This window comes from Vigna unguiculata, chromosome 9 (assembly GCF_037176805.1).
Source record: "Vigna unguiculata cultivar grain cowpea cultivar isolate G323 ecotype 2 chromosome 9, ASM3717680v1, whole genome shotgun sequence".
Taxonomy (NCBI): Eukaryota; Viridiplantae; Streptophyta; class Magnoliopsida; order Fabales; family Fabaceae; genus Vigna; species Vigna unguiculata.
In genome coordinates this window covers 2,078,637-2,105,241 of record NC_140800.1, presented here as the reverse complement: position 1 = coordinate 2,105,241, position 26,605 = coordinate 2,078,637, and the positions used below count along the sequence as shown (strand labels likewise).

General features: G+C 30.3%; 3 protein-coding genes across 6 annotated transcripts; 2 read left to right on the top strand and 1 right to left on the bottom strand.

The window, feature by feature from the left end:
* Positions 1-1,292: 1,292 nt before the first annotated feature.
* LOC114163856 (putative glucose-6-phosphate 1-epimerase) lies at positions 1,293-7,658 on the top strand. Of its 4 annotated transcripts, none has more exons than XM_085666841.1 (9): positions 1,293-1,468; positions 1,527-1,739; positions 2,074-2,148; positions 2,718-2,774; positions 3,539-3,972; positions 4,837-4,939; positions 5,747-5,846; positions 6,333-6,579; positions 7,192-7,658. In XM_085666841.1, exons 2-8 carry the CDS (start codon positions 1,620-1,622, stop codon positions 6,545-6,547), a joined length of 1,104 nt encoding a protein of 367 aa, XP_085522967.1. In that variant the 5' UTR covers positions 1,293-1,468; positions 1,527-1,619; the 3' UTR covers positions 6,548-6,579; positions 7,192-7,658. The 4 variants fall into 4 exon arrangements, with proteins under 4 accessions (XP_085522967.1, XP_027904016.1, XP_027904015.1 ...); XM_028048218.2 differs by lacking the exon at positions 1,293-1,468 and having other exon boundaries at positions 1,497-1,739; positions 3,539-3,699; positions 3,832-3,972; XM_028048215.2 differs by lacking the exon at positions 1,293-1,468 and having other exon boundaries at positions 1,493-1,739; positions 7,209-7,658.
* A 2,390-nt stretch (positions 7,659-10,048) lies between these two features.
* On the top strand, positions 10,049-12,534 carry LOC114164186 (peroxidase 16-like). The gene is made up of 4 exons (XM_028048752.2): positions 10,049-10,318; positions 11,003-11,200; positions 11,337-11,502; positions 11,873-12,534. Exons 1-4 carry the CDS (start codon positions 10,115-10,117, stop codon positions 12,277-12,279), a joined length of 975 nt encoding a protein of 324 aa, XP_027904553.1. The 5' UTR covers positions 10,049-10,114; the 3' UTR covers positions 12,280-12,534.
* A 3,700-nt stretch (positions 12,535-16,234) lies between these two features.
* LOC114164197 (uncharacterized) lies at positions 16,235-19,718 on the bottom strand. The gene is made up of 3 exons (XM_028048767.2): positions 19,265-19,718; positions 17,962-18,200; positions 16,235-17,134 (listed from the first exon to the last, which is right to left on the bottom strand). Exons 2-3 carry the CDS (start codon positions 18,196-18,198, stop codon positions 16,442-16,444), a joined length of 930 nt encoding a protein of 309 aa, XP_027904568.1. The 5' UTR covers positions 18,199-18,200; positions 19,265-19,718; the 3' UTR covers positions 16,235-16,441.
* Positions 19,719-26,605: the final 6,887 nt, after the last annotated feature.

The window sequence follows — 26,605 nt, the reverse complement described above, 5'->3', positions numbered from 1 at the left end:
TTGTTGCATATATGTGTGTGATTATTTCTTTTACAATGATCACAATTATTTAATTGTGTGAACATAAAAGAATACAAGTGAGAATATTGTCTTTTGACTAACAGTGAAGCAGCAATACAGTGTGATAGAATTGAGGCAACTTATGTTTTACAGTTAAAAGATTCATGCGTTGGGATTTATATATATTTATAATTATTTTGAAAATAATTGTATTAATATTTTATATTTGTCTTCTATCTATCTGTTTTCGCTAAATGAGATGTGTTACATACTTTATCTAAAAAATAATTCTAATTGATATTAAAAAACAATTATATCTGACGTTAACTATAAATTAAAAAAGTGCATGCTCTGATTTACATTAACATTAAAGTAAGCTCTATGATGTTGGTAAGAGAAAAAATAAATACAACTTTAGTTTCATTGATGTTTAATAATAAACAATGTTAAGATCCTGTTGCTTAAACAGTGATTAAATTAATATTGTTTTACTTTCAGTCAAGTCAAATCGAATTCAAATCGAATTGAGGAGATAATTTTTTTTTTAAATATGAAAATTTACAAACTTTTAGTTTAAACAGGATTTAAAATTATCTCACTTCAATTAATTTAATTATTTTTATTAAATTTTAGAATTTCAATTTATTTTAATTTTTTTATCCAAATAATTTATTTTATTATTTTAAATTATATACAACTTTTTATTTTTAATATTATATTATTAAGCATTTTAAATTATTTATAAAAGTTATTGATTTTCAATCTTATATCATTACAACCTTTGGATGAGATCTGTTCTAAGGGGTTGTACCCTAAATCCTAGGGTTTGAAGGAGACAGAACCCAAATCTGGTGGATTGATGATGGTCTTGTGATTCGAAGTCCCTAGATAATTTCGTATTAATAAAATCTAATTCGTAAAGTAGCATTTACATCAATATATAATCATTTTTCAATAATGTCATACTGTTAGGTCCCTATCATTCGTGATGTTAATATCATGCATGTAATGTTAGGAATACATCTCAATCATTTTATCCCTATGTATCCATGGCATTTCAAATTAACTATATTAATTATAGAGACCCAAACATAGCATATGTAAATGTTTATATTAATTAAAAGTAAATGAATTTGTCAAACATAGTAATAAGTCATATACATAAATATGCAATAAAATAAGAAGGTAATTATTATGGAATTAAGAGAAAAACATTTATATTTAAATTGTAATATGTGAGGACCTTTAAATTTAATTTTATTTATTTACTTCAAAACAAAGTTTAGAGGTGTGGTTGCGTTGCGCGTACACCCAATGTGAGAGGATCTCGGGGGAGTGTCCGAGAAACGAAACAAAAAAGCGTAGCTTCGTCTAGGAGAAGTGGCGGTGAAGTTGAGAACGCGCGATCCAAAATTCGTGAAATCAAGGGAGTTTACTATTTTTTTTTTCTGTTAGTATATATATATATATATATATATATATATATATATATATATATATATATATATATATATATATATATATATTCAGAATCGATAGAGCGAAGCATCAACAGAGGCACTTTTAGGTACTATCATTAACATTATTATTATTGTGATTATTATTATTGTCACGTTATCATGAGTGGCGAAAAGGAAAAAACCTCTGCACCTTCTTCTTCGCCTTATGTTGAGTTCTGCAAAGGAGTCAATGGCCTTGACAAGGTTATCCTCCGCGAATCGCGTGGCTCCTCCGCGGAGGTAATCGCTAATTATTCCTTTCAAAACGCGTCTCTTGTTTTTCTTCCTTGATCTGATTCCGTTCGTTCTTTTCCACTTCTCGCGTCGCATTCGTCGATTCTCATTTGCGGTTTCGCTCTGCGGAGTGCTGATCTCGTGAGAATTTATTCGGATCTGGAGTTTTAGGTTTTTGTGGACTGTTGTCGCGGTTATGTAGCTTAGGATGCGTGATCTGGTTTTGAGCACTGGTTTTCGATTATATAAATTGTAGAAATAGGGGAATGATGAAGAAAAACTGTCTCTCTCTGTTTCTGGCTCTGTCTGATTCTGACGTTTGCGTGGCGATCTTGTTCAGGTGTATCTGTACGGTGCACACGTGACGTCGTGGAAGAACGACCATGGAGAGGAATTGCTTTTTCTCAGTAGTAAGGTGTGTGTGTAAATTATGATGGAACGCGTTTGTATTTCATCTCTTGTTGTCAGTTCTTTATTTCGTTATTTACGCCGTCGTGTTTTAGTTTCAATAGCTTTTGTTTTTGTTTTTCCTTTATGTGCTGTTGTGACCGAATGAAGACGATAAAATACGAATTTTCTGCTATAGATCTGGATTGGTTTGTTAAGTCTTGTTATCCTTTGAATTCGTTTGTACATTGAGTGATCGGAAGTAATTGCTTGACTTCTCATAAGTGTAGGAGCTTTCTATGGTTCAAGATATTGATTTGTTTTTATGGCACATTAATAGCAAACCCTGATTTCGAGGTGGATTTAGTTTCTCCAAATTGGCTAAGAAATGTGTGAATTTCTATCATGATTATAATCTACTATGTAAAATGTTGGAACTCCTTGTTATGTTAATATTTTCTTCAATAGCAGTAAATCATATTGAGCAAATTAATTTGTCCATGTCAGTCTGGTTTTGAATACTTTCAAGTTGAGTGTTTGTGTTGATTAGATAAGCTATAATCCATATTATTTACTGCTAATTTGTTCCTTATGCAGGCTGTATTTAAGCCTCCAAAGGCAATTCGGGGAGGGATTCCAATTTGCTTTCCTCAAGTATGTACTTCTTACATAATTTTGTTTTCCATTATTGTTTTGGTCATCATAATGCGTATTTAGAAGAGGTAAAAAAAGTTGGGAAAGGAAGAAGAGGGATGCGAGGTTAATCGGTAATGGCTCATACTCTTAAAACTTAAGGATTGATGTTCTAAAATTGACTAATACCTTTTTAAAGATAACCACTAGTGACTTTTCATAATCTCATAATACTATGGATTCAGTTGTGGCTTTTCATAATCTCATGATACTATTGACTACTTAATGCTAAAGTTGATGATTTTACACACAGATTTGTTTACTCTTAGCCATTTGGGAGGAAAAGTTAATCATCATTAGACATTTGAATAACATTTCAACACTATTATTTGCTTGTGAGGCATCCTAATTGTATGCAATCACATTCATTTACGCTTGATCACTTTTTTGGAAAGAATATTAAAAATATTTACACGTGGTTGATCATGCATGCTGGGTGGAAATCCCCAGTGGCGTATTAACACCACTTCTTTAAATAAAATACCAAAAGAGTAATTTGTATTTAAAAATCCATTTTCCTTCTAGATTTTATTACACTTTTGATCAAACTCAATCTGCAAATGATAAATAAATACTAGATCAATAAAAAATTGAAATCCAGTAATTTAAATTTCTACAGTCTATTTCTGATATCATCTAATTTGTAAATGGATTTTACAAAAATACTGTGTTATTATCATATCATTCAGATGATGTGATCATGGAAAATTGCCCTCTGTTTTCAGTTTGGAGGCCTTGGCACCCTCGACCAACATGGATTTGCTAGAAATCGATTGTGGAGCGTTGATGATGATCCTCCTCCATTTCCAACAAACACGTTGAGCAAAGCCTTTGTTGATTTGATACTTAAGACCTCTGAAGAAGACTCAAAAAATTGGCCTCACAGGTATAACAAATATTTAATATGTTGTCTATGTTTATTTATCTACCTATTTTTTTCAAACCTGCTTATTTCATACTTTGAATTGTGTATATTATGTTTCCTTATGTTATTATATACCTTTCTGTTTGTTTGTAGTTTCGAATACCGTCTACGCATAGCTTTGGGACCAGGAGGAGATCTGATGTTGACATCACGGATCAGGAACACAAACAGCGAGGGAAAACCATTTTCATTTACCTTTGCATACCATACATATTTCTCTGTATCAGACATAAGGTTAGTGCAGTATGCTTGTTTGACACTTCATCACAGTTTAGTGCTAGTGTTCTGTTTTACATCTATAACTTAATACTGTTGTCACATTTAACAACTTGCTACTATTTACTTGTAAACTGTATTTGTCTACTTCAGTGATGACATTTCACAAATTTTGTAATGGACTATCTTATTATTAATTGGTGAATTTTGTAACCAAGATTGTAGCATTGGGTAGTTATCCATATAATTATTAGGTTTAAATATGTTTTTGATTCATAGAATATGTTTGGCTTTTTATTTTGCCACCTCTTAAATTTTTTCTTGATTATGGCCCTATTTTCTTTTGTATTTTGTTCTTGAAAATTTTTTGCTATTTTAAAATGGCTGCTAAAATATTTTTGGATTTTTCTTTTGGTCCCTAAGAAAAATATTATCACATTTTTCCAATGGTGAAGAGTCTAAGCTAGTAAAAGCAATGTAATATGATGATGGAGTATGGATATATACATTTTCAGTGCCGCAGTGTAAAATAATAAGCTATTGTTATTACCTATATGAAATTTTCAGCATGCAAATGGTATCACGTTAACCAAGTTAACTTTTGGTGCATATGTATCTGACCAAAATGTTATGTGTATGATGAAATATTTCTGTTTATTCTTAGGTTTCTCATTTTTTGGTTGGTGAAATTAGAAATTTGTCGTAGTTATAAAAAATCTAGTTATGTTTTGTCTTTCTTTAGTTTGAATGCTAATTCAGCGGACTTTTTTCTAGTTTTTTTTTTTTTTTTTTTTTTTTCTGGGCTTTCTGTATATTGATATTTTTATGTTACTATAATTAAAAATGGATTACCATCTTATTTGTTTATTTGGGTGATTTCAGTGAAGTTCGAGTGGAGGGATTGGAGACCTTGGATTATCTCGATAATTTGCAGAACAAGGAACGTTTTACTGAACAGGGGGATGCTTTAACGTTTGAATCAGAAGTAAGATCCGTTTTTCCCTTTTCTTTTGTTTCATGAAGCAAGACACTGATATTAAGTGTACAATTTGGATTTATTTCCATAAAATGAATTAATTGAGTATTTTTAATATAAAAACACTTTAGGTGAAATTTAAAAGACCAGTTTCTTTTTTTAATTGGTTTTATCGAACATTCAAACAATTTATACTTCTTAAATATGTTTTTTTTTTAAAAATTGTTTATCAATTTAAATATTTGCGGTATTCAATTCATGCTAGAAGTGGGCTTTCACATTTTTTGAACAATGTTTTTGATTTGACAACTTTTGTGAGTTCATGCGCACATGTGGAAGGATGAAGAGATGTAAAAGCGTATTGTTCATCACACACAGAAACAATTAGTCAGTTTCTTTTTCTTCATCCCAATCCCCCTAAACTTTTTTTTTTTTACTTTTCCCCTACTCATTCCTGTTTTATTTTTTTTATTTCTTTTGCCTATCTTTTATTTCTTTTCCACCTTGTCATTCTTTAACGTGATGTAATAGGGTGGTGGGAATACCGAGTATTTTATGGCTGATGCTGTCACCCATTCCGTATCTGGGTATTAGCTGAACCCAACCCATTTACGTAAGAAACACATGTTTACAGACTTAAATTGGAAAAAGGAACAAAAGAAAGAAAAACACGTACCTGATCTGTTTTATATGTGGTTGTACCTGGTTTCTAGTATTAGTTGGCCTATTCTAGCCACATCAAGTGGCCAATTCTGATATATTGATGTTTCATGGACTCTGTTGACTATAAAATAATTCTTCTGTTTGATATGATAGGTTGACAAGATATATCTTAGCACTCCTACAAAGATTGCAATTATTGATCATGAAAAAAAGAGAACATTTGTTGTCCGTAAAGATGGCCTTCCTGATGCTGGTGCGTATTATTAAGTCCATTTTATATAGAAATAGTGTTACTCATAAGTGTACCGATTAGAACTTCCATTATTTTTAATTTTATATTTTAATTCAAAATTGTACTTCATACATGTGTGTATTTGATCAAGAGCGGAATGAGGTATAATGTGTAAAATATATCTCTTCTAATTTTCATTTCTAAAATGTTCATTTAAGACTGTAAGGTATAACTTGTAACATTATGGTGATAATGACTTTTGCAAGAAATTATGATTTAAGCTGGCAATGACATTTTCCAAATTTAACTCGGACACATTTGTGATCTAGTCATTCAAGACTTTTTAAGCTAGTAATAATGAACTTGGAAGAATCATAAGAAATTGATAGTTGAAGTAGATAATTATTATGCCTTCATTACAGTTTAGTTGTGATGCCTCTAAGTTCACATTAAAGTGTTCGTCTGCCTAGTTTTTCATAAATTTACATTTATTATTACTCTGTGTAGTGGTGTGGAATCCTTGGGATAAGAAAGCAAAGGCCATGTCTGATTTTGGTGACGATGAGTACAAGCACATGCTGTGTGTAGAGGCTGCTGCTATTGAGAAGCCAATCACTTTGAAACCTGGGGAAGAATGGAAAGGAAGGTTAGAGCTTTCAGCTGTTCCCTCTAGTTATTGCAGTGGACAACTTGATCCCCAGAGAGTTCTCCTGGGAAGCTGAATGATCTTTGTTGTGTTCTGTGTCCTGTACAGGTAATAACCGTATATTTTTATATTTCAATTCAAATATCCTTTAACATTACCATAAAAAACGACCTAAGCCTCGGCTTACATTTGTCCTCCTTAAATTTTGGAAACAAAAGAATTTTGAGTAGATATTTAATAGATACCAATTTAAAATCCAGAGAGTAATTGAAAGAAAGCAATATACCATGTGAAATCAACTTTTCTTAATACACAACCCTCTATATATGTCTTACCTTTGCTACTATAGTTAGAGAGGAGAAGGTCTTAATAGAGGCTCTTCCATTCAGTTCTTTGGGCCCATCTTTATTTCTTCTTACATATACTTTAATAACCAGGCTTTTTGTCGACAATTTATTTTCCTACATTTTTTTTGTCGTGCGTGTCTCCATTTTGCTCCGTGTTACTGCAGAGCAGAATTAAGAATTGGGTATTATCCTCTCCAAATGACATATTATTGCTTAAGCTGATGCATATCAATTGTAGCTCCTGGCTCTGAAATTGAGTTTTCTTGGGCTTTGATATTGATGATTTATTAATAAAAGATTTAAACTGTTAGTTGCTCGGTTGTCTTTTATACATGTGTTAATCCATTTAAATGTGTCACTAATAATCCTTTAGGAAAGATTTATCTGCAGGTAGCTTGTTGCAACATTTATGGATGTTAAAAAGGAAAGTGTCTTCAGTAATTTTGCCCCTTCATGTTTCATTTAAGTCTGTGGTGGACAGATGAACTCATGTTGGATAGATTTTTATTAAACTTTTATTTTTTCCCCTGTAATGGATGACAAACTGAACAAAGCGTATTAAGCTGTTGAGGCCACAGTTGTTGCCATGGATGGCATGGAAGATCGCAATTACAGCCTACAATTCAACAGATTTTCACGTTGGGTTGAATGGCCTAGACCCAGAGGGATTCATTTTGAATTCATAGTTTTTTGGGTTCTTAAATCCCTGTAAGTTGTTTTTTCTAAATGTTATAGGGCATTGAACACACCCTTTAAGAGTATTTTATAATGCTAAAGGAGTGTACAACAGAAGAACGATTGACAAGTGATTAAATATTTCTGGGTTATTTTGTTACATAATCCTATGTTTAATTAAATCATTATTTGTTCCGCCTTTGCCGTGTAAACATGTTTTACAAAGCACTGTAGATCATCTTGGTGGATGGAGGGAGTAATGTATATTTGTTTAAAATTGTGAACCTATTTAATTTTCCCTCTTGATCAACTTCAATCAGCTGTCAGCATATTTTATTTGTTTTTCTATCTATTGGTTTAAGTTGTCCCAAGGCTGCCGTAGGTAGAAGCCTCAGAATGGGACTTTTAGCGAGGAAATAAAAAAAAAATTATAAGTGAATATTCAGTCTGATAAATAGCAATATATTTTGTTTAAAAAGCAATGTCTTTATCGAATTGATATTATTGAAAGTTTCCATGCCTAATAATCTGTTCGGGTACTTTAAATTGCGATCCGCAATTAAATGGAAATAAATTAAACTTTTCTTATATAATAGTAAGAAAATTGTGCCTACTTTCCTAAAAAATGTTCACTGGTTTTACTTTGTTTTTGATAAATTATGGAGTTATTTTCCAAAGTATAAGCATATTAAAACAAATATAATTTTTACGTGATAAAGTCGTCAAAATTGACACGGGAAAGTTCGATTTTGTAATCACCTTTGTCACATTTTCTCTGGTTTACTTTTTGGGCCGCTATTATGATTTTTTTTTTTAAATTTTATTGTATTATTTTAATTAACTACTATTTTCTTTAAATATATCAACGTATATTTTTTTGTCAAATCTTCAGTGACAATCTTATTATTACCACAAAAGCATAACTTAAACCTTTTAGTTTTAGTACACAAGAATAAGTGTTAATATAAAATATAAGAGATTTCATTTAGTTGGTTCCCATCTAATTTATTATATACAACATACCAGTTCTACTACAATTAATAGACCTTGGTTAATAATGATTCTATATTCTTCTATTTACTCAAGTATATATTGGAAAAATTTTGAAAATATAAAAAGTAAGATGATAAAAGTTGTATATTAATATAAATAGCTATACTATTCGAGTAAAAAAAATGCCATATATAATAAATTGTTAATAATAATAGTAATAATAATTGGTAAAGTAGTTTATTCATTTTCGTTTTGAAAATTTATTCTTATGTCATACTTGTTAAACATATATCTTCATTTATTTTTAAAATGGTTAAATTAAATTTATAATAAATAAGAAATTAAAACAAATAGCAATTCAAATAGATTTTGCACCCAAATTTGAATTAACCGATGAGTTTTGATAAGAGCCGACTTTTTATGGAATCAGCATATTAGTTATTAATCTGTTGTCATATGGCACCCCCATTTGAAAAAAGAATGGTTAGCGTAGTTCTTCATCATCATATTATTATAATGCCTTATTGAGCCATATTTTTGTCCTATTTGTTTTTCAGTTTGAATTTGATTCAAACATATCTGTAAATTATTCTCAAATGCCATTCCATCTAGAAAATGCTTGCTTGCGGACTCATTAACTTCATATTATGATCTACAATATAGTAGTCTACACTTATAACTAACTATTCAAATTAAACTAAACCCTTATTTTTGGGAAATCAAGTCATCCCAAACATTAAAAATTGATTAATCTATGAATAGGTCACATTCAACTTGTGGTGATGTTTGAAGCAGACATATTTAGCTCATTAATCTAGGACATGGATTGATTCGTTGCTTCTAGCTTGAAAAATGTAATGATAATATGATACACATGAAAGGAGATGAGAAAACTTCAGAATTTACGCATGCATTGTGTTCTAAGCCATTGCATGCTTCTTCATAAAGTTTTCTATCAAGTCCACGTCTGTGCTACGATTATGGCAATCAATTTTTTGTCTCTTCATTTCTCGTTAGGATTAAAAAGTAATAATACTATATAATAGCACAAGTAGACCACCATAGCAGTTAAATAAATGGATAACTCAACACAACTTCAACCCAATTTCTGTTCAATTTCACATGCAAATAGAGACATTTGAGTCTATGACCTAGAATTTGATCCTCTTCAGAGTGCCTTATGACTGTTGATTTCTAGCATGTACAAAATAAGTCCCATGTGATACTAATTACATGAAAGCTTCCCTTTTTTTTTTACTACCAGTTATGATCAATGGGTACTTACAAGAGTGAAAGTTTGGATATTCTTAAGTATTTTAAGTCATCTTAGCTTCAATTACACTTCTTTCCACCCATTTTTCGCTATTGCATGTGAAGTATATGGCCAGACTGTCCATGAAACTGACTTTAGTTCTTCGTATCCCTCATTCTCCAATTTCCAATCCTTTTCAATTTCATCCCATTTTTTTTTATCATTAACATGTGATATATATATATATATATATATATATATATATATATATATATATATATATATATATATATATATATATAAGATATATATTACAATGTGCAGCATAAGAATCAATTGATAGCAGCAAAAAGTAAACAGAAGTGAAGAACTAGTGATGGGGGTTGTGATATTTTCATCCTTGTTGGTTCTCATAATTTGTGCAGAAACAAGCTTAGCTCAACTTACTCCTGATTTCTACAGAAAGACATGCCCCAATGTGGAACAGTTGGTTCGTTCTGCTGTGGAGTTGAAGTTTCACCAGACCTTTGTCACTGCCCCTGCTACTCTCAGACTCTTCTTCCATGATTGCTTTGTGAGGGTGTGTAACATTGCTACACACACACTTCTCTTTCATATTCTCTAACACTTTTTGTCATTAAACTGAAATTTGTTGGAAATGACTTTAGTTTGGTGGTTACGTTTGTTGAAAATTCAAGTGTGAGTTTAAGTCTTATTTTAGACAGAAATAAGAAAGTTAAGCATCATATAAAGGTGAAAACTCATAAACTCACTGTCTTAAGGTTTTGGGTAGAGAGCGGTATCAATCTTTCGTGTGATCTAGGTTGATGTGTTATATGTGTTGTATCTCTTTCGTGATCCTTTCTCGCAAAACCCAACAATGTTTAGGAATAGGATCCATCAAAATTGGTGGTTTGGTTCTTAATATATCAGCCTTACTATACTTAGAGTGTTCCAAAAAAGTGTGGCTAGCATTATGATATTAGCTCATCACATTAACTATAGTATTGCTTTTTGAGTTCAAATAACATCTTATATGCTCCTTTTTGCATTGACTTTAGATATGAGAGAGTGAGTAGAAAATTTGATATTGACTCTTAAAAACATAACTAAATTACAGTGAACAAGTACAAATCTTATTTGACAAGATGCTTTAGAAAGTTGAGTTAGATTAAACATGAAAAATGCAAGAGCAGTTTATATAGCAAGTGCATTTATCATATTCATTCATTGTTCAATGATTTTCAGCTTCATTCCTGCACAGGGTTGTGATGGTTCCATTTTGCTTGCATCTCCAAATAACAAGGCAGAGAAAGATCACCCTGATGACATTTCTTTAGCTGGGGATGGTTTTGACACTGTGGCTAAAGCCAAGGCAGCTGTTGATAGTGTCCCTCAGTGCAGAAACAGAGTCTCTTGTGCTGATATACTTGCTCTGGCTACCAGAGATGTCATAAATTTGGTATATAATTTTCACATTACTTTTCTACTTTCAAGTTACACATCAAATTCTTCTGTTTCTTTCTATGTTCTACCTCTTCATGCCAAACATTTTCAACTGTGCTAACTTCTCATCACACTATCTTACAATCCTTTAGGCTGGGGGACCGTTTTATAGAGTTGAATTGGGAAGGCGTGATGGGAGAATATCCACTATTGCCAGTGTTCAACGTCGTCTTCCTCATCCTCATTTCAATTTAGATCAGCTAAATTCCATGTTTGCCTCTAATGGCCTCACCCAAACTGATATGATTGCCTTATCAGGTAACTTCAACACATTCATAAGGTTCTGTTTTTAAGAGGTGGACTTTAAGTTTAACTCAATCCTACAAAACTGACTTATAATATGAGGTTTGAACTTATTTATATACTGTAAATTCGTTTTATTTTTAGTCGACGTGAGTCTTCAAGACATTTTCTCATGTTGAGACTTATATCTTGCGTGTGAGACTAAATATTAATAGATGGTCAGATAAAGGGTGACACGATAGGTCTAATAAACAACAAATCTCGTTAGAATAGATTTCGGATGTTTCTGATACCATTGGATAGACTTTTATACACATATTCAGTGATGAATTATCATTTTTCTGTCTAAGAAGCTTGAAAATGATGTGTTGTTTGTTTGTGTCAGGTGCACATACAATTGGATTCTCTCATTGTGGTCACTTCTCAAAACGGATCTACAATTTCAGCCCCAGAGAACCAATTGACCCAACACTAAACTTACAATATGCCTTCCAACTTAGAGAGGCATGCCCTCTGAGAGTGGATTCTAGAATTGCCATAAACATGGACCCTGTCACACCCCAAAAGTTTGATAACCAATACTTCAAGAATCTTCAGCAAGGAAAGGGTCTATTCACTTCTGATCAGGTTCTGGCTACAGATGAAAGATCAAAGGGCACAGTCAACTTATTTGCATCAAGTCAACTAGCTTTTAACAATGCTTTTGTTGAAGCTATCACTAAGATGGGAAGAATAGGTGTTATGACAGGAAGACAAGGGGAAATAAGGCTTGATTGTTTCAGGGTGAACTGAGAAAGTGAAATCATGGTATGCTTTGTAGAAAAATGTTTGTAAGATGATTAAGAAAAGTGAGAGTAAGAATTGAAAAAAATATGAAGCAATATGTGAAAGTACTAGTGAGTAACATTATTCACTTTCTTTAGGGTAAATGTCTTGATGTATAGCCTCTAAATATAAAAAGTAAGTGTTGATTCTTGCTTAGTATAATTTAATGATAAGATATCCTATGATTTAGTGTTAAATTAGTTTTGAAAATTAAATTTTAATTTTATGGAAGATATAATTGTTTACTTTTTTTCATATTCGAACATTAAATAAAGTTTTTGTTGAGTTCATCATTTATCTCTTTATTTTTTTTTCACATATGAATTTATATTTTGTATATTTTGGTAATTCCTAGTTGAATTAATAATAGAAGTTCTTCCTTCCTTTTAAGCTTACTTGGGAATTAAAGCAAAATGTTCTTATTAATAAAAGAAAAGAGACAAAAAAAATTATTACTCCAAAATAAAAAGGCATAAGCAAATTATCCGTTTATGGTAACATATTTTGGGAATCTTATCAATTTTTTTTAATTGATTATTTTAGTTTCATGTAAATTCATGTTATGCATCATTATGAAATTTATGAAATTTGACATCTCATTTTTGACACAATAAAATCTATTAATTATATGTTATAAAACATTATTAAAATATGATTGTGAAAAGTTAAATTAACTAATTTATAAGACTAAACACGAAAAACATGAGAAACCTTGAATTACATGTCAGAAGGAAAGACAAAAACTTGTGTCATCTCCCTTTAAGAGCTTAAAGTATTATTTGTTGATTCACAAAACCTTAACAAATCAAAGTGGAGTCACTTTCCATCCAAAGTAGTCAAAAATCCATCCTCTTGACATGCTCTAAAACATAAATAAACCACATAAATTCAACATAAATAAAAGTTTGCATTCCTAAAAAAGCTGAAAAACTACCAACTTATTATTTTGTGTCCTCTAAAAATACTAGCACATGTAATCAAATGAAGACAATCTAAAACTACACTATCAATATTCACTTTAAGCTAATTAGTAGATAGAACTTGCTAGATAATTTCTTTAAATTAAACCATTTTACTCTTCCTACTGTGAATATTTAAAAAAGATAATTTTCTTAAATGAAACCACCTTATTCTTTCTACTGTGAATATTAAACAAATTCAACACCAAAATACTAGAAACAACATTACATATATACTTTTTAAATTTATTTTCAATCATACACATCAATTTCTGAATTTGAAATATAGCAAATATAAAAGAAAAATCTACAATAATTCACATCCTCCAAATCACCTATATATATAACTACACTAAGTACGATCACCTTAATCACAATAAATAAAGAAATAGAATAATTATAAACTGATTAACCAAATACAATTACAAGTCCTGAAATGACCCTTATAACTAAATCCATCCAACCGAATTGACTATTCCTACCTTAATAACACTTGTCTTATGCAAAAATTGCTTAACTTATATATGAATAAAAAATATAGTTCGATTTTTTTTTTTCTTTCACCCATTGTCAAAAGAGTGAAACCAGAGATACTATCACTTAATGGAAATAAGTTAAAGAAGATTATCTCATTTAAAGATATAATTAAGTATACGAACAAAAGACTTTATGAGATTTGGCAAGTAAATTTGATTTATTAAATTAAAATAGAAATTACTATAATTTTTTTTGAAGTTTTTAAATCAAATCATTATTATTTATAAATCAATTTTCAAAGTTATTTGGTAGATCATACTAAACCATTTTGTGAACCTTAAATTTAATTAAGAAAAAAAAATATTTACAAGGAAAATATTCTACTATTGATGACAACATGTTACATGTCAACCCAACTATTATTCTACGTCCACAAACAATATGAGGTAGGACACTCAGAATGAACAACCATTTAGTTGGAACACAGAATGATTATTTCACTTATGAATTTTTGGGTCATGACGACATTATGGTATTGTAGAAGTTTACTATTTCCTTAATCATTATTTGAGAAATGTTTTTGGTTTCTTAAGATTTTCATTGATTTTGTTGACGAATCATATATATATATATATATATATATATATATATATATATATATATATATATATATATATATATAATAACTGATTCATGATTTAACAATTGAAATAGATTCTCTAGCTATCTTCTGGGTAATAAAACATTTACTTCTCACTTAAACTAAAAAAATTAATTAAAATTTAGGTTTAATTAGTCGGATGATACCCACTTTTGTTTAAATGTGTCAGTTTGATATCTGTGTTTAAAAATGTGTCAATCGAATCCCAACTCTTGTCTTGAAGTAGTGTTTCAATCAGGTCCCTTTCAGACAAAAATTATTAAAATCGTTGCTGAAAATGACATAATTGAGGCATCTTTTTAAAAGTTGAGACTCAATTGATAAATTTTTAAAAGCGAGTACCAAACTGACACATCTAAACAAAAGTGAGTACCATTCGATTAATTAAACTTTAAAATTTACTAACAAGTAAATATTTATCATGCTTTGATTTAATAATAAATGATCAAATATAGTAAAACTGTTTTAACTCTTGTAATAATTTCTTTTAAATTCTAGTATTTAAGATGATTTTTGGCAGGTTATCAAAACAAAAAACATCTTAGATTTGTAAGGTTTTATGTTTCATATGATAAACACTTGGTAATTAAAGAAACCAATAAGTAAATAAATTAATATTCATACAATATTAACCCTATATATAACATCATCAACCAATATTTTAAGATGGAAAAAGCACGAGGCACATCGAAGCTAGCAAGTAAAGGTGATTTATGATTGAGCTCATTCATTATCATTTCAATGTATTGAAAATTAAAAGGTATGCATCCGTACACACTCACTTTAAGAACAACAACCCCACTTTAGAAGAAATTTTTTATATGGAAAAAAAAAATGACAAGAATTCGATAAAGAAGATTGGCTAAAAAATTGTTGGAGACACACTAGTATTTGGGTGTTGTCGTGTAGTTAGGCTTATGAAGGAAGCACACGAGTCCAAAGTGTAGCAGACAAGAAATTGCCTAACATTATCTTGTGTGTGATGAGGTCCCATCAATTTGCAAGTCTTCTGAATCTTTTGCTCAGAAAGGACTATATGGAGTTTTATATTCATCTCAAACAACTTGCACTCATAGTGTACACATGAATCAGTAACAACCCCATTACCACATAAAAGAAACAACTTCTGGGCACACAATAGTGAATGTTGTGACAACTTTTCTTTCGGCAAGGGACACAATCTGGAACCAAATTTTCAGTACTGCTCTACTATTTACACTTCTGACAGATATCACTTGGTTTTTTTTCACACAACTACAAATGTTTAAGTGTCAAGATTTTTGTGATTTTAAGAGGAGAACATACTACATGATGCTGGAAGACTGATTTTGTGATGAAATGTTACTTGTTAGTATTTTGTCAGTGGTGGAATTGAATCGATAATCTCTCTGAGAGTTCTTTTTAAACCCTTCAGATCAATCTTATAACTCTCAAATAGTGAAGTAGTTGAACTTGCGGTCTCTCTCATCTTTCCTTTCAATTTGTACCATTCAATTTTTACCACTAAGTCAATCTTGTATAGCTCCTGTGGAAAAGTGAGGTGTGATGTTGATAAACATTTTTGACATGTTGCAACTTGCCATGCATGTGATGCTCTTATAAGGTGGTGGTGCATTTTCTTTTGTTTTCATTCCAGAACAAGGTTCAGAATAACATCATTTTCAGAAACAGGAATTTGGGCCAAGAAGAACCTTAACCATTTTGATTTGATGTAGTGTTTTGACAATTGGCATTCCTTGTATGCTTAAATTCCCATGTAGTGGCAAGTAGTACTAGGTTATGCCTTTACAAGATAGGTTTGAAAATAATATGTTGGACAAGAAAGTAAATGAAGAAGCACATCAAACTCACTCTACCTATTTACAGAAAGGGACTCTCAGAAGTGGGAGTATATAAGTTATCCATTTATTGGAATAAAGTAAAAGAAAAAACTAATCTAGGAATCTGAACACATGAACCATAAAAATTCAGTGGTCCATGTAGAGTTGAGATGAAGGATCCATGATACAATATTCAAAGAGGTTAAACTCTCCTATTTAAGCTTTAAACCTTGAGAAAGCCAATGTGGCCCCTTTCTCTCTTGATCAAATGTCACACTTGAGCTGCTCATGGGTGTGGTGGGGTCACTGCAATCTCCCACCCTATCTGATTGGAAAGAGACAGAAGAATTTAGCTCTCTAGTTTTCCCGTTGGGTGAGTCTGAGCACCCTAATGGAAGCAGATAAGGTTTCTTACTGTTGTTGTTACTGTTATTATTGTTATTATTATTACTATTATTATTCTTAACTTGGCTTCCTCCTATGCTTAAAGTCAAATCCACTTCCATCTCTTCATCACACCCTTTGTTGCTTATTTTGCACCTCTCAAGTGCAGTGTAGGAGCTAGGTCCTGCTTCATTCTCTTCACACCCTCCAAAAATGTCTCTCTCACCAGGCCTTTGAAGGTCAAAAAAACCCCTTTGCCTCTTCATGCTCTCCCCAGAACAGCTTCCACTCCTCTCCTTTGAGCATAGCTCCTCTCTCAAACTTTGGACATGGAAATCAGCTCCATAAGAAATCAGTGCTGTAGCACTTTGCTGCTGCTGCTTCTGCTGTTGCTGAAGGAAATGAGAATGACTCATGTCTATGCCATTCATTGGACTCCAAAACTTCTTTTGTTTTGTTTCCTTTCTTAGGTCATCCATCAGCATCTTTTGCACACTGTATACCCTGTGTAGTTCTCTTACCTGCAAATTCCAAACACTCATCATTATTTGCCAACTAGTATTTCCTTCAAATCTCAGCATGCCATATTGTCCCTTGAGAATATCCTTGAGATGTGAGAGAGATTTCAACAAATTTTTGACAAAATAATGTTACATATGGTGTCTGTTAGGAATTGTGAACAACATACAATTATTAGGACTTGGGGAATAATTAAAATCTGGCCATGGATACAGTACAGATGTCACAGAATGCAAGACATCTTACATTGATTTTGACATCAGCATGGCCACGGTCAAAAGAATAATGATTGCACATTACTACCAATTTTTTTTCTACAGTGCTCTCTTAAGTCCAAAGATTAATAAAAGGTTAAAGTCTCTCATTCAGTTGGATTGAAATCACATGTCCCTCCTCTTCCCCATTTCACACCCCCCAATCAAAAAGTAGTAACACACGGTTAAAAAAGTAACACACTTGAAAGTTCTTGTTCCCCTTCACATGCCACTTTTTAATCGGGGTGAAAGAAAAGAGGGATATGTACTTTGGTTTCCGTTGTGTTGGGGCCTTGGAGTATTTGGTTTGAGAACTTTCTCTACAACATTTTAACTGAAGAAAATGTCACCTTATTCCATAAAATAGTGAAAAACAATGTGTGACATTAGTGTGTTGTTCTGACACATTCAATCAGGAATGAACATGAATTTAGAACCAAAGCAAGTGTTTTTTATCACCCTATGACATTTTCTTCATGCTGTATGTGTAACATTTCTGCTACAAATTGAATGACAACCTGAATTTTTTGTGATGTTAAGATGAGAAGATGAAGATCACAACATGGATGTGATACCTGCTGTTTGAAGATGTCCTCATGCATCTGCATGGTCTTTTTGATGGACTCTATGTTGTTTCTGTCAAGCATCCTATCCATGGGATCTTGCAATTTATTAATGCCAAGACTGAAATGGTTGTTGGTCACTCCTTTGTTCTGATAGTGCTCCCAGACATCCACACCACCCACAATGAAGTTGTTGCTGTCTACTGAGGATGCTAGAAGATTTCTCGAATATTCAATTTTAGTTCCCATGCCTGTAAAAAAATGATACTTTTTTAAGATTTTTGTCACCAAAACTTCTGTGCCTGGTGAGTACTGAGTAATGGCATCAACAATTGGAAAATTGCCTTCTATCATGCTTATCCTTAACAATAATGAATGAAACATGCTATATCTCTTCCTGCTTCTAGTGGTAGTTAATAATCTCAAGAAACATCAAAGACTAATTGAAGAAACTAAGGAATTCACATATGGAAAATCGAAATTCCAAAGAAGTAGTCGTAATAAAGCTTGGTATCATGTGCAAACATTAAATTGCAAGTTTCTGCTGCCTCCTTTTTAGGTGCAAAGATATAGAGCCATATCTTGCAAAGGTACTACTTTGATGTCTGAATAAATTTGTCGAAACAGGGGCAACTTTCCTAGCCAAAAGTACAGAGGGGACAGAGAATTTGCGTAGCAAGGTTCAAAAGTGTCAACAAACATTGCCATTATGCAGAAGAAGTATGAAATAATGAACATCTGATGTAGGCATTTAGGTGGGTCTGTGTTTGGGATGAAAGCATCACTACTACCACTGAGACCAGGCCCATATCGTTGATCTTGATTTACTATTCTTAGAAATTAGGCACAGAAAAGTGTTGATTTCAAATTGTTCCTTATAAAGCTATGCTCGATGAAAAGGAAAGGAAAATAAAGCCAAAAAGACAACAACCAAACTTTTATATCTAAAGAAGCTCAAATAGAGACTCGGAAAAGAGTTCAAGAAAATCAAAAGAACACCCCATTCACACAAACACAAGGAGTTTAAATGTCAAGACATGAACAGGTGACAAAAAAAAAAAAATCACATGCATGGTCACCATGGATGGACATGAACAAAACTTTAAGAGCAATCAAAGCAATCAGAAATTGTCTGCAACCATCTCAGTTGATGAAACACTCAAGAAGCATTAAATCTGAGAACTGCAACACCTTCTCTCTCACCTTATTTCTTTGGAGACTGAGACTCCAAACCAAAGGAAAAAAGTACAAAAAAAAAAAGACTTATTACACCACAAGTGGTTGATATCTGTTTAAAGTTGATGTAAAAGATCACCTGTTGTGAGTAGTACCAAAATTGCAGCTTTCTGTGATGAATTTCATTGAGCATCTTCCTCCCTCATGCCAGCATTTTTTCCCATAGGTTAGTCTTACTACTAATTAAACCAGTACTAACACAACAAGAGGCAAATTCTGTCATGGTTCTCCTTGAGTCATGGTTGAAGGGAAAAAAAATCAAAGGAAGGGTGAATCCAAGTGGAGAACAGCACCTATGGAATTTGGAGAAAGTTGATGGTAACACCAAAATCTGTTTGGATGTTGAATTTGAAGCCTTTAGTTGGAGAGAAGAAAGAAAGAAAGAAGTTGAAATTTTAAAAGAAGAATGATGGGGTTAATAATTAGGCTTGACAGGCTGTGAGAGAGGGAAGCAAGGGAAAAGCTGGAACTGCAATGTGTCTGTATATGTGTGAGTGCTTGAATGATTTTGAGAGAGAGAGAAGGGGGAAGAGGGGATGATATAATATGAATATTTTTTGTATTTGTGAACATATACTTTAATTTAATGTATTTTGTATACATGTAGTTTCACTGTAATGTGGGAAAGGATAGGGAGTGGGGACCACAAAGTTGCATAATAAAAACAAATGACACTCCTAAACATGAGCCAATGTAGGCCAGTGAACAAGATATTCCAGACAAAGTCTTGCAGGGCTTAATCAAGATATGCATGAACAATGAAAGTTAGTGCTTCTTTCCTATAGGACCTACCACCTCTTTCTGCCTTTAAAATTTGCTTGTTTTTGGATATTCAACGATTGAGATTTGATTATTCTTTCCGTACATGCAGAACAATATCTAGAGATCTGTTATGTTTGAGATTTCACCAGAGTGTACCAATTTCAGTTCAGGTGGGTGGTCATTGGGATTCCATGTGTGCTCTTCTTCTTGTGGTGGTAGTGAAATTTTTCCCTTTGCTGCAGTAAATTCCATTGGCTTGGGATTTGAAACTGATAATGACTGCTTCCATGGAGAGAAGAAGAGAACAGAATAAGGGACACACACATGCTGCCTTCTTCTCTTCTGACCCTACTGCATATGCCTCTTCCTTCTCAAACAATCAAATTCACTACAATTCTCATAATATCTCAAAACTTCACTATAAAAGATTTTGTGACAGACATTTAATCCCTGTAACAAAAACATTGTTTTATATTTCTAGTAAAAGATATTGGGGTTCGTACAATTATCTCGTGACAAAGATAAGGTGAACGAAATTATAATGTAACATTTCTAGTGAAACAATAGTTATAAATGACTTTAACTGTCTTAGAGATCAAGTAAGTTAAGTCACGATCGAATTATGACGGTCATCCTGATACGTTTTTAAGTATGTTCTTTCATTAAAAAGTATTACTTTTGTCTTAGTGATGCGCGCTCGATAAAAGAGTTATTTTATTTTACCTATAGAAGGGAAGGAAAATGGAGATTTTTAATGACTGATAAATATATATTCCCTAGCTTGGTTTCATTGTGTGGTTGATGGTTAGTGCATGGCAATTCAAGTTTGTTCTCCTGGAAAAGCAGCTTGTTTTTTTCCCTATGTCAACCTTAAATAAAGTTATGCAGTTCAATTATTCTGTTGAATTTGCTGAAGAGAAATAAGGGGAGAAATAATAATTTTGTTTGAAAATGGAAAAGGGTTTGGTGAGTTTTATGTGCTTGTTGAAGCAAAGAATTTTGATGTGAGGAGTGGAAAAAGAAAGCATGATGTGTTGTGCTTCCAATGGGTGTTCCCACGTCAGTTGTGTCCCATCTTCCACTCTTTTGGTGCTTTCTTTCCTTCTGCCCTTTTCCTTACACATAAATTTTTCACGAGAAAAAGAAAAAATAGGAGAGAGTGCTAAGGAACCTTAATAAATAAAAATCTAAATGGAAACTTCAAGTTTGTATTAATGAGTTGTCAGTAATAATAATTGCAGAAAACATAAAGAATTGAAATGGAAGGATGAGAAACTTCTTCTTCTCACCAATGGATCATTTTTCCCCACAGGTCAAGGTCAAAGTAGTTATTTGTAGCAACTTTAAAAAAGTGTTGAAGAAAAAAAAAATGCCCATGCCCTTTGTTACTGGTTGTTGTATTTGATTTTGAGAATCATAATTTTAAATGTTTTAACTTTGTTGGATTTTCTTGTTTCTTTATGTTGTTTTTTGTTGTTGTGAATTGGGATGAATAAATGGAAAAGTTGTCTTTAAGAAACGAAAACTGTGATGCAGAAAATAATGGCACAGAGATTCTTGTGTGTGTGTGTGTTGTGATGATTAAGAAATGCATAGATTTTGGTATTTAAACGTTTTGTTTTTTAGTTGGAATGCAAAGACTGTTGCTAAATTTGGCCTCTGGTTTGAATTTGGAATTTTTATTTATTGTTTCTCTGTTATATTTTTAAAATATACTAATTAATCACTTTGAAATTTTAAAATATATTAAAAATATTTTTAAAATATTAAAATAATATGATTTTAATATTCAGCAGTGACAATGAAAAAATTCAACAGAAAAACTGATTCATGTAGTTTTTAGTTTCACACAAAACAATGCACAGGCGTGCTATATACTATATATACATTTCTTCTTTCAGTTCTCTTATAATAAGTTTTTTTGTAATGATTTTTCAAAAGTGTACTCTTAAAATTTTAAGTTTGAAGTGCGAGTTTGGTTTCATATTAAATAGAATAAGTATCGAAAAAAAAGACTCACATATTTATTTATAAGATTTTAGATTAAATAATATTTAAGTTTTTTATATAGAATATTTATGTCAAATCTTCTTGATATTTATTTAAATAAAAAAAAAGTCATAAATATTTTAAAAATTTCAAATCAATTTACATTATATAATATACAATCACATTGAAAAAATTCTAGTGATTTTTATTCTATTATAAACAAATTTTATCAATATTTTTCTATCGTACATATTATTAAAGAATTAAATATATAACTTTAAAAAAAACTTCTTTTTGTTTTTCAAATGTTTAATGTATTATTTATTCAATTCAAAATGTTGTTTCACAACTCTGTAACTCATACGCTACATGATAAAAAAAAAAGGTGCTACTATAGCATATTAATTAGATGTTATCGGAATATCCAAGAAATATTTTTATCATTTACTTACTTAATCTTAATTTTAATGTAAAATTAGAATTAACTTTTAACTCAAATTTTAATATATTTTAATTTTTAAATTTTTAAATAAATAAATATATATTTTAACTTAATTATATTAATTGTTTTTAAATTTATTATATCATATTTCAAATTAACAATTAAACTGAAATATAAATAATTCAAATATTATTTTAAAATATATATGACATGTAAAGAAAATTTAATAAATAAATAAATTTATTTAATTTTAAAATTTAAAATAAAGAAATATCAATTTTAGTTTTAAATTTGAAACTAAAAATATATTTAACTTTATTTTTAATAATTCAAACCAGTAAGCTATCATCATCTTGTTGAAGAAATTTTGATGATTAAATAAATGTTCTCAAAATTTCAGATGATTAAACCAGTCAAACGTACTAATAGATAAATAATTATTTATTAATTCTATATCTTCAATCCTATGTCACTTCATTTGGAATCAAAATGACGTACTTTTAAAACTAGTCTCTGTTGCTTCAGGATTACAGTCTTCATTTTCATTTTGACCCTCCAAAAATATTATTCATTGATAACATTTAAAAAAATAAAATCTCAATTTCTTCATGAATACATTTTTTTGAAGAATTAATAAATAATATTAATATATTAGCATAAGTTAACTACTTTTCTTAAAATGACACTCGTCGTTCATGTTTATTTCTTTCTATCAAAAAGTCATACAATCTTTTAATTTCTTCTTTTATTAAAAAAAAAACAGAAAATTTTAAATCGTAGAAAAAACTAGAAGTCAACTTTTTTTTTTAATTTTTATCTATAAATCATTTAAGAAAAACTTGTCCAAGTAAAACCTAATTTATTTGCACTACTATGATTATCGTTTCATTAAAGAGTTTAAACAAAATATAAAATTGAATATGTTATTTTTAACTAAATAAATAATTCCATAACATGTGAATATAAAGTGTTTATCATTATATATCTTTCATTAATTTGTAATGTTTTTTTTTCTAATGTGAGGTTTTTTCAAAATAGACACCAAAAAAATTTGACATTAATGAGCGGTTTACAAATTCATATAATATTAGGATATCATTTTTTATCTTATTTATTTTTACTTATATAATAATTATCTTATTTATTTTTACTCAACGTAGTACTTCTAATTTACTTTAAATTTTGAATATTTAAAATAATTAATATCTTTAAAAGGAGGATATATTTCATAATGATTTGATAACTTTTGAAAAGGGTTGCAAACAAATTAAGGTCGGATGAATTGAATTACGAGTCTAAATTCTGTACTGATTTTTTTATTTTTTTTATTTGTGTTGTTTTCTGTTGGACATTAAAAATAAAATATATTATATTAATATTTTAAATATTTTTTTAATATATTTTAAAATATTGAAATTGATGGTAATAAATGTATTATAAAAGTAAAGTAGAAAACAGTACACAAAAAATCAATAAAGAATTCAAATTCTTTGAGACAGATATGATTCATTGAACATGTTGAGTTGATATGTATGGAAGGTTATGTGAAAGGTTTATTCTGGTATTCTTGGGATGGTTGAATTAATATGTGACATTAATTAGATAGGTTGAAGAAGAAAGATTATAATAATATTAGGAAGTTGATGTGTCTAGGTTGGCCACGTGAAGCATCCACATGATCAATGGACCTAACAATCAACAACACCAAAACAGCACAGAGAGATTCAATCATGCATTGTTGCACAAAACAACACACCAAAACCCTAAAAATATCTCAATCATATCACTATCTATTTTCTTGGAGGATCGAGCCATATGTGATGTTATTAACTATGTCAACATGTTGTCATTTTCTAGGAAAATTGTGTAATACGAGAAAGAGCCATGCCTGTGACCAATCACCAAGGGAGCACAACTAATCAAAAAGAAAAATTAATGTCAAAATCAAAGTTCACCAATTTTATGTACATAAACATAAAAAAAAATAGCTTCAATACATGATGTCATCAATTTTGGTTATCCATGGGTTTATATATTTTTTCGTACTAGATATGAGGATCGAAAAATTATGATTAATTGATCTTACATATATAAAATATTTAACACCATTTTTAATTTTTTAAAATTTTAAGATAATGAAATTATAGATTTTTATTTTTATATTATATTTAATTTTGTCTATTTTATCCAATATAAAACTTTGACTCATACTTGAATTATTTTCGACGGTTATATAATAAGTAAATATCCATTATTTTATTAGTTTGGAAAGATTTAGAAAAGAAACAAGTTTACTTAGTTTTGATTAAAGTGGTGTTGACTTTTTTTTCATCTCAATTCGGGTTTAAATTTTTTGAAAAAAAAAGGCTATTAAATCGAAAATTTTATTATAAAAACTAATCAAGTTTTCCGAGAAATAAAAAACTAGTCATCCTTTGAAACCATTGCATATTCTATATCAATAAATAATTGCTTTGTGTATTTGTGAAGTATGACAATGTATTCATAAATATTATTCCGTACCGAAATCTTATTGGTCTGAACTATTTAGAGCAAACGGATTAAAGGGGTTTATAAGTATTTACCTAGGAATATGTCTCAAAATATTAAATATTTTAAATTGTTTCTGAAAATTATAATGAAATAATTTTATGCTTATGATGTAATAAGTTTATATAATAAAAATGTCATAAATAAAATAATATGTTTGCTTAAACATTGGCAAGCCACCTATGCATAATCTAAACCATCTTATTTTAAATCACATATATTAAAGAGAATAAAGAATGACATTATTTTAACAATTTTAAAAATTAGTACATGTTTTTGTCTAGCAGCAACGTTCTGACACGGTCTATCACAATTTAGAGCATGAAACTCTATCACAATTTTATCTTAAAAAAATGTCTTAGAAGGTAGAGAAATGAAGAAATATTTAAACTGTGTTTAATCTCGAGTCCTAAGTGATGTGAAATTTATTGGGTGTACCAGTTCACATGCAAATTAATTTGAAATTACTTTTTTTCTTCTAAATATTTTGTGTAGAAAAACTACTTGGTATGTCCTATTGCCTTTTAGGGTTGAATTTATTTAATGAATAGGAATTTTATATTGGTGTGAAACCCTAGGGATATGTGAGAATGAGTTGTGGGTAGGAAGATAAGTGTGTGAATTTTTGAAGAGAAAAATTGATGTTGTGATTGAAAAAAAAAAGTGTGATAAAAGGTAATTAGGGTTTGTAAAGTGGTCCATGTTGTAAGAACACTATGGAGAAAATGTGTAGAGGGATAAGATAGGAAAGGACATGGAAGCATAAAGGCTAGTCCTAGAGTTGAAGTTGAAGCTGCTTCTTCATTGGGTCACCAAAGGCACGCGTTGTACCCTAACAAAGGTACACACCCTTAGCAAACTAGACCCACCATTACTTTTTTTTTCTTTCTCTTTTTCTATTATATTTTATTTTTCTTATTTCAAAAATAAAAAATTATCATCAAAGTTTATAGAAATAAGGAAATTGTCACTCTACAGTGTTCTTTGGTAACCTTCAATGGCATGAGTTTCAAAATCCTTGATTTCTAGTACAACTTATCTTATTTTACCTATAGTGATATTTTATAAGATATTCTTCTTATATAAGTTACAAATTATATGTTGAAAGACATATATTAAGTAAAAACGGATAAGATAAATAATATAAAAAAATAAAATGTTATCATATATTGAGGGTTTTATTGGGGTCTTCGACGTAATTCTCTTTTCTAGATTAGTACACTTGGAGAAAAATAAAATAAAATTCAAGTAGTACTTGGTGTATTTGATTACTCAAATGACTCGGTTTATTGTACAAGACGAGAATTTTATTCTTAAAGAGTAGAATTATTGTCTTCGTTTTTTCTCACTACAGGAGAAAATAAAACAAAGTGATGTTTCGTTTTAAGAAATCATGAATAGAAAAAAATATTTAAATAAAATATATTATTTCATTAATTAATTCTTTAAAATTCTTTTTTTTATTAAAATAATAGCAAAGAATCAAGTCAGAATTTAGTTTTTCCATGAACTAATTCGTCGATTTTTTGGCGGGGACCATTGATATCTAGAATTTACTCATTTATGCTAACTTCTAGCCATAGACAATGAAAACAAACTAATTTTATAAATAATATACATTAAGTTTATTTAGGAATATTTTTAAAAGATATATTTTACAAGACATCGAGCTTATAT

Excerpts from the sequence above, each read along its gene's own strand:
- LOC114163856 (XM_085666841.1), top strand. The coding sequence starts at position 1,620 with ATGAGTGGCGAAAAGGAAAAAACCTCTGCACCTTCTTCTTCGCCTTAT. Across the intron at positions 1,740-2,073 it reads CGCGTGGCTCCTCCGCGGAG|GTGTATCTGTACGGTGCACA; the intron begins GTAATCGCTAAT and ends GATCTTGTTCAG. Across the intron at positions 5,847-6,332 it reads AGATGGCCTTCCTGATGCTG|TGGTGTGGAATCCTTGGGAT; the intron begins GTGCGTATTATT and ends TACTCTGTGTAG.
- LOC114164186 (XM_028048752.2), top strand. The coding sequence starts at position 10,115 with ATGGGGGTTGTGATATTTTCATCCTTGTTGGTTCTCATAATTTGTGCA. Across the intron at positions 11,201-11,336 it reads CCAGAGATGTCATAAATTTG|GCTGGGGGACCGTTTTATAG; the intron begins GTATATAATTTT and ends ACAATCCTTTAG. Across the intron at positions 11,503-11,872 it reads TGATATGATTGCCTTATCAG|GTGCACATACAATTGGATTC; the intron begins GTAACTTCAACA and ends TGTTTGTGTCAG.
- LOC114164197 (XM_028048767.2), bottom strand. The coding sequence starts at position 18,198 with ATGGGAACTAAAATTGAATATTCGAGAAATCTTCTAGCATCCTCAGTA. Across the intron at positions 17,135-17,961 it reads AGGACATCTTCAAACAGCAG|GTAAGAGAACTACACAGGGT; the intron begins GTATCACATCCA and ends TGGAATTTGCAG.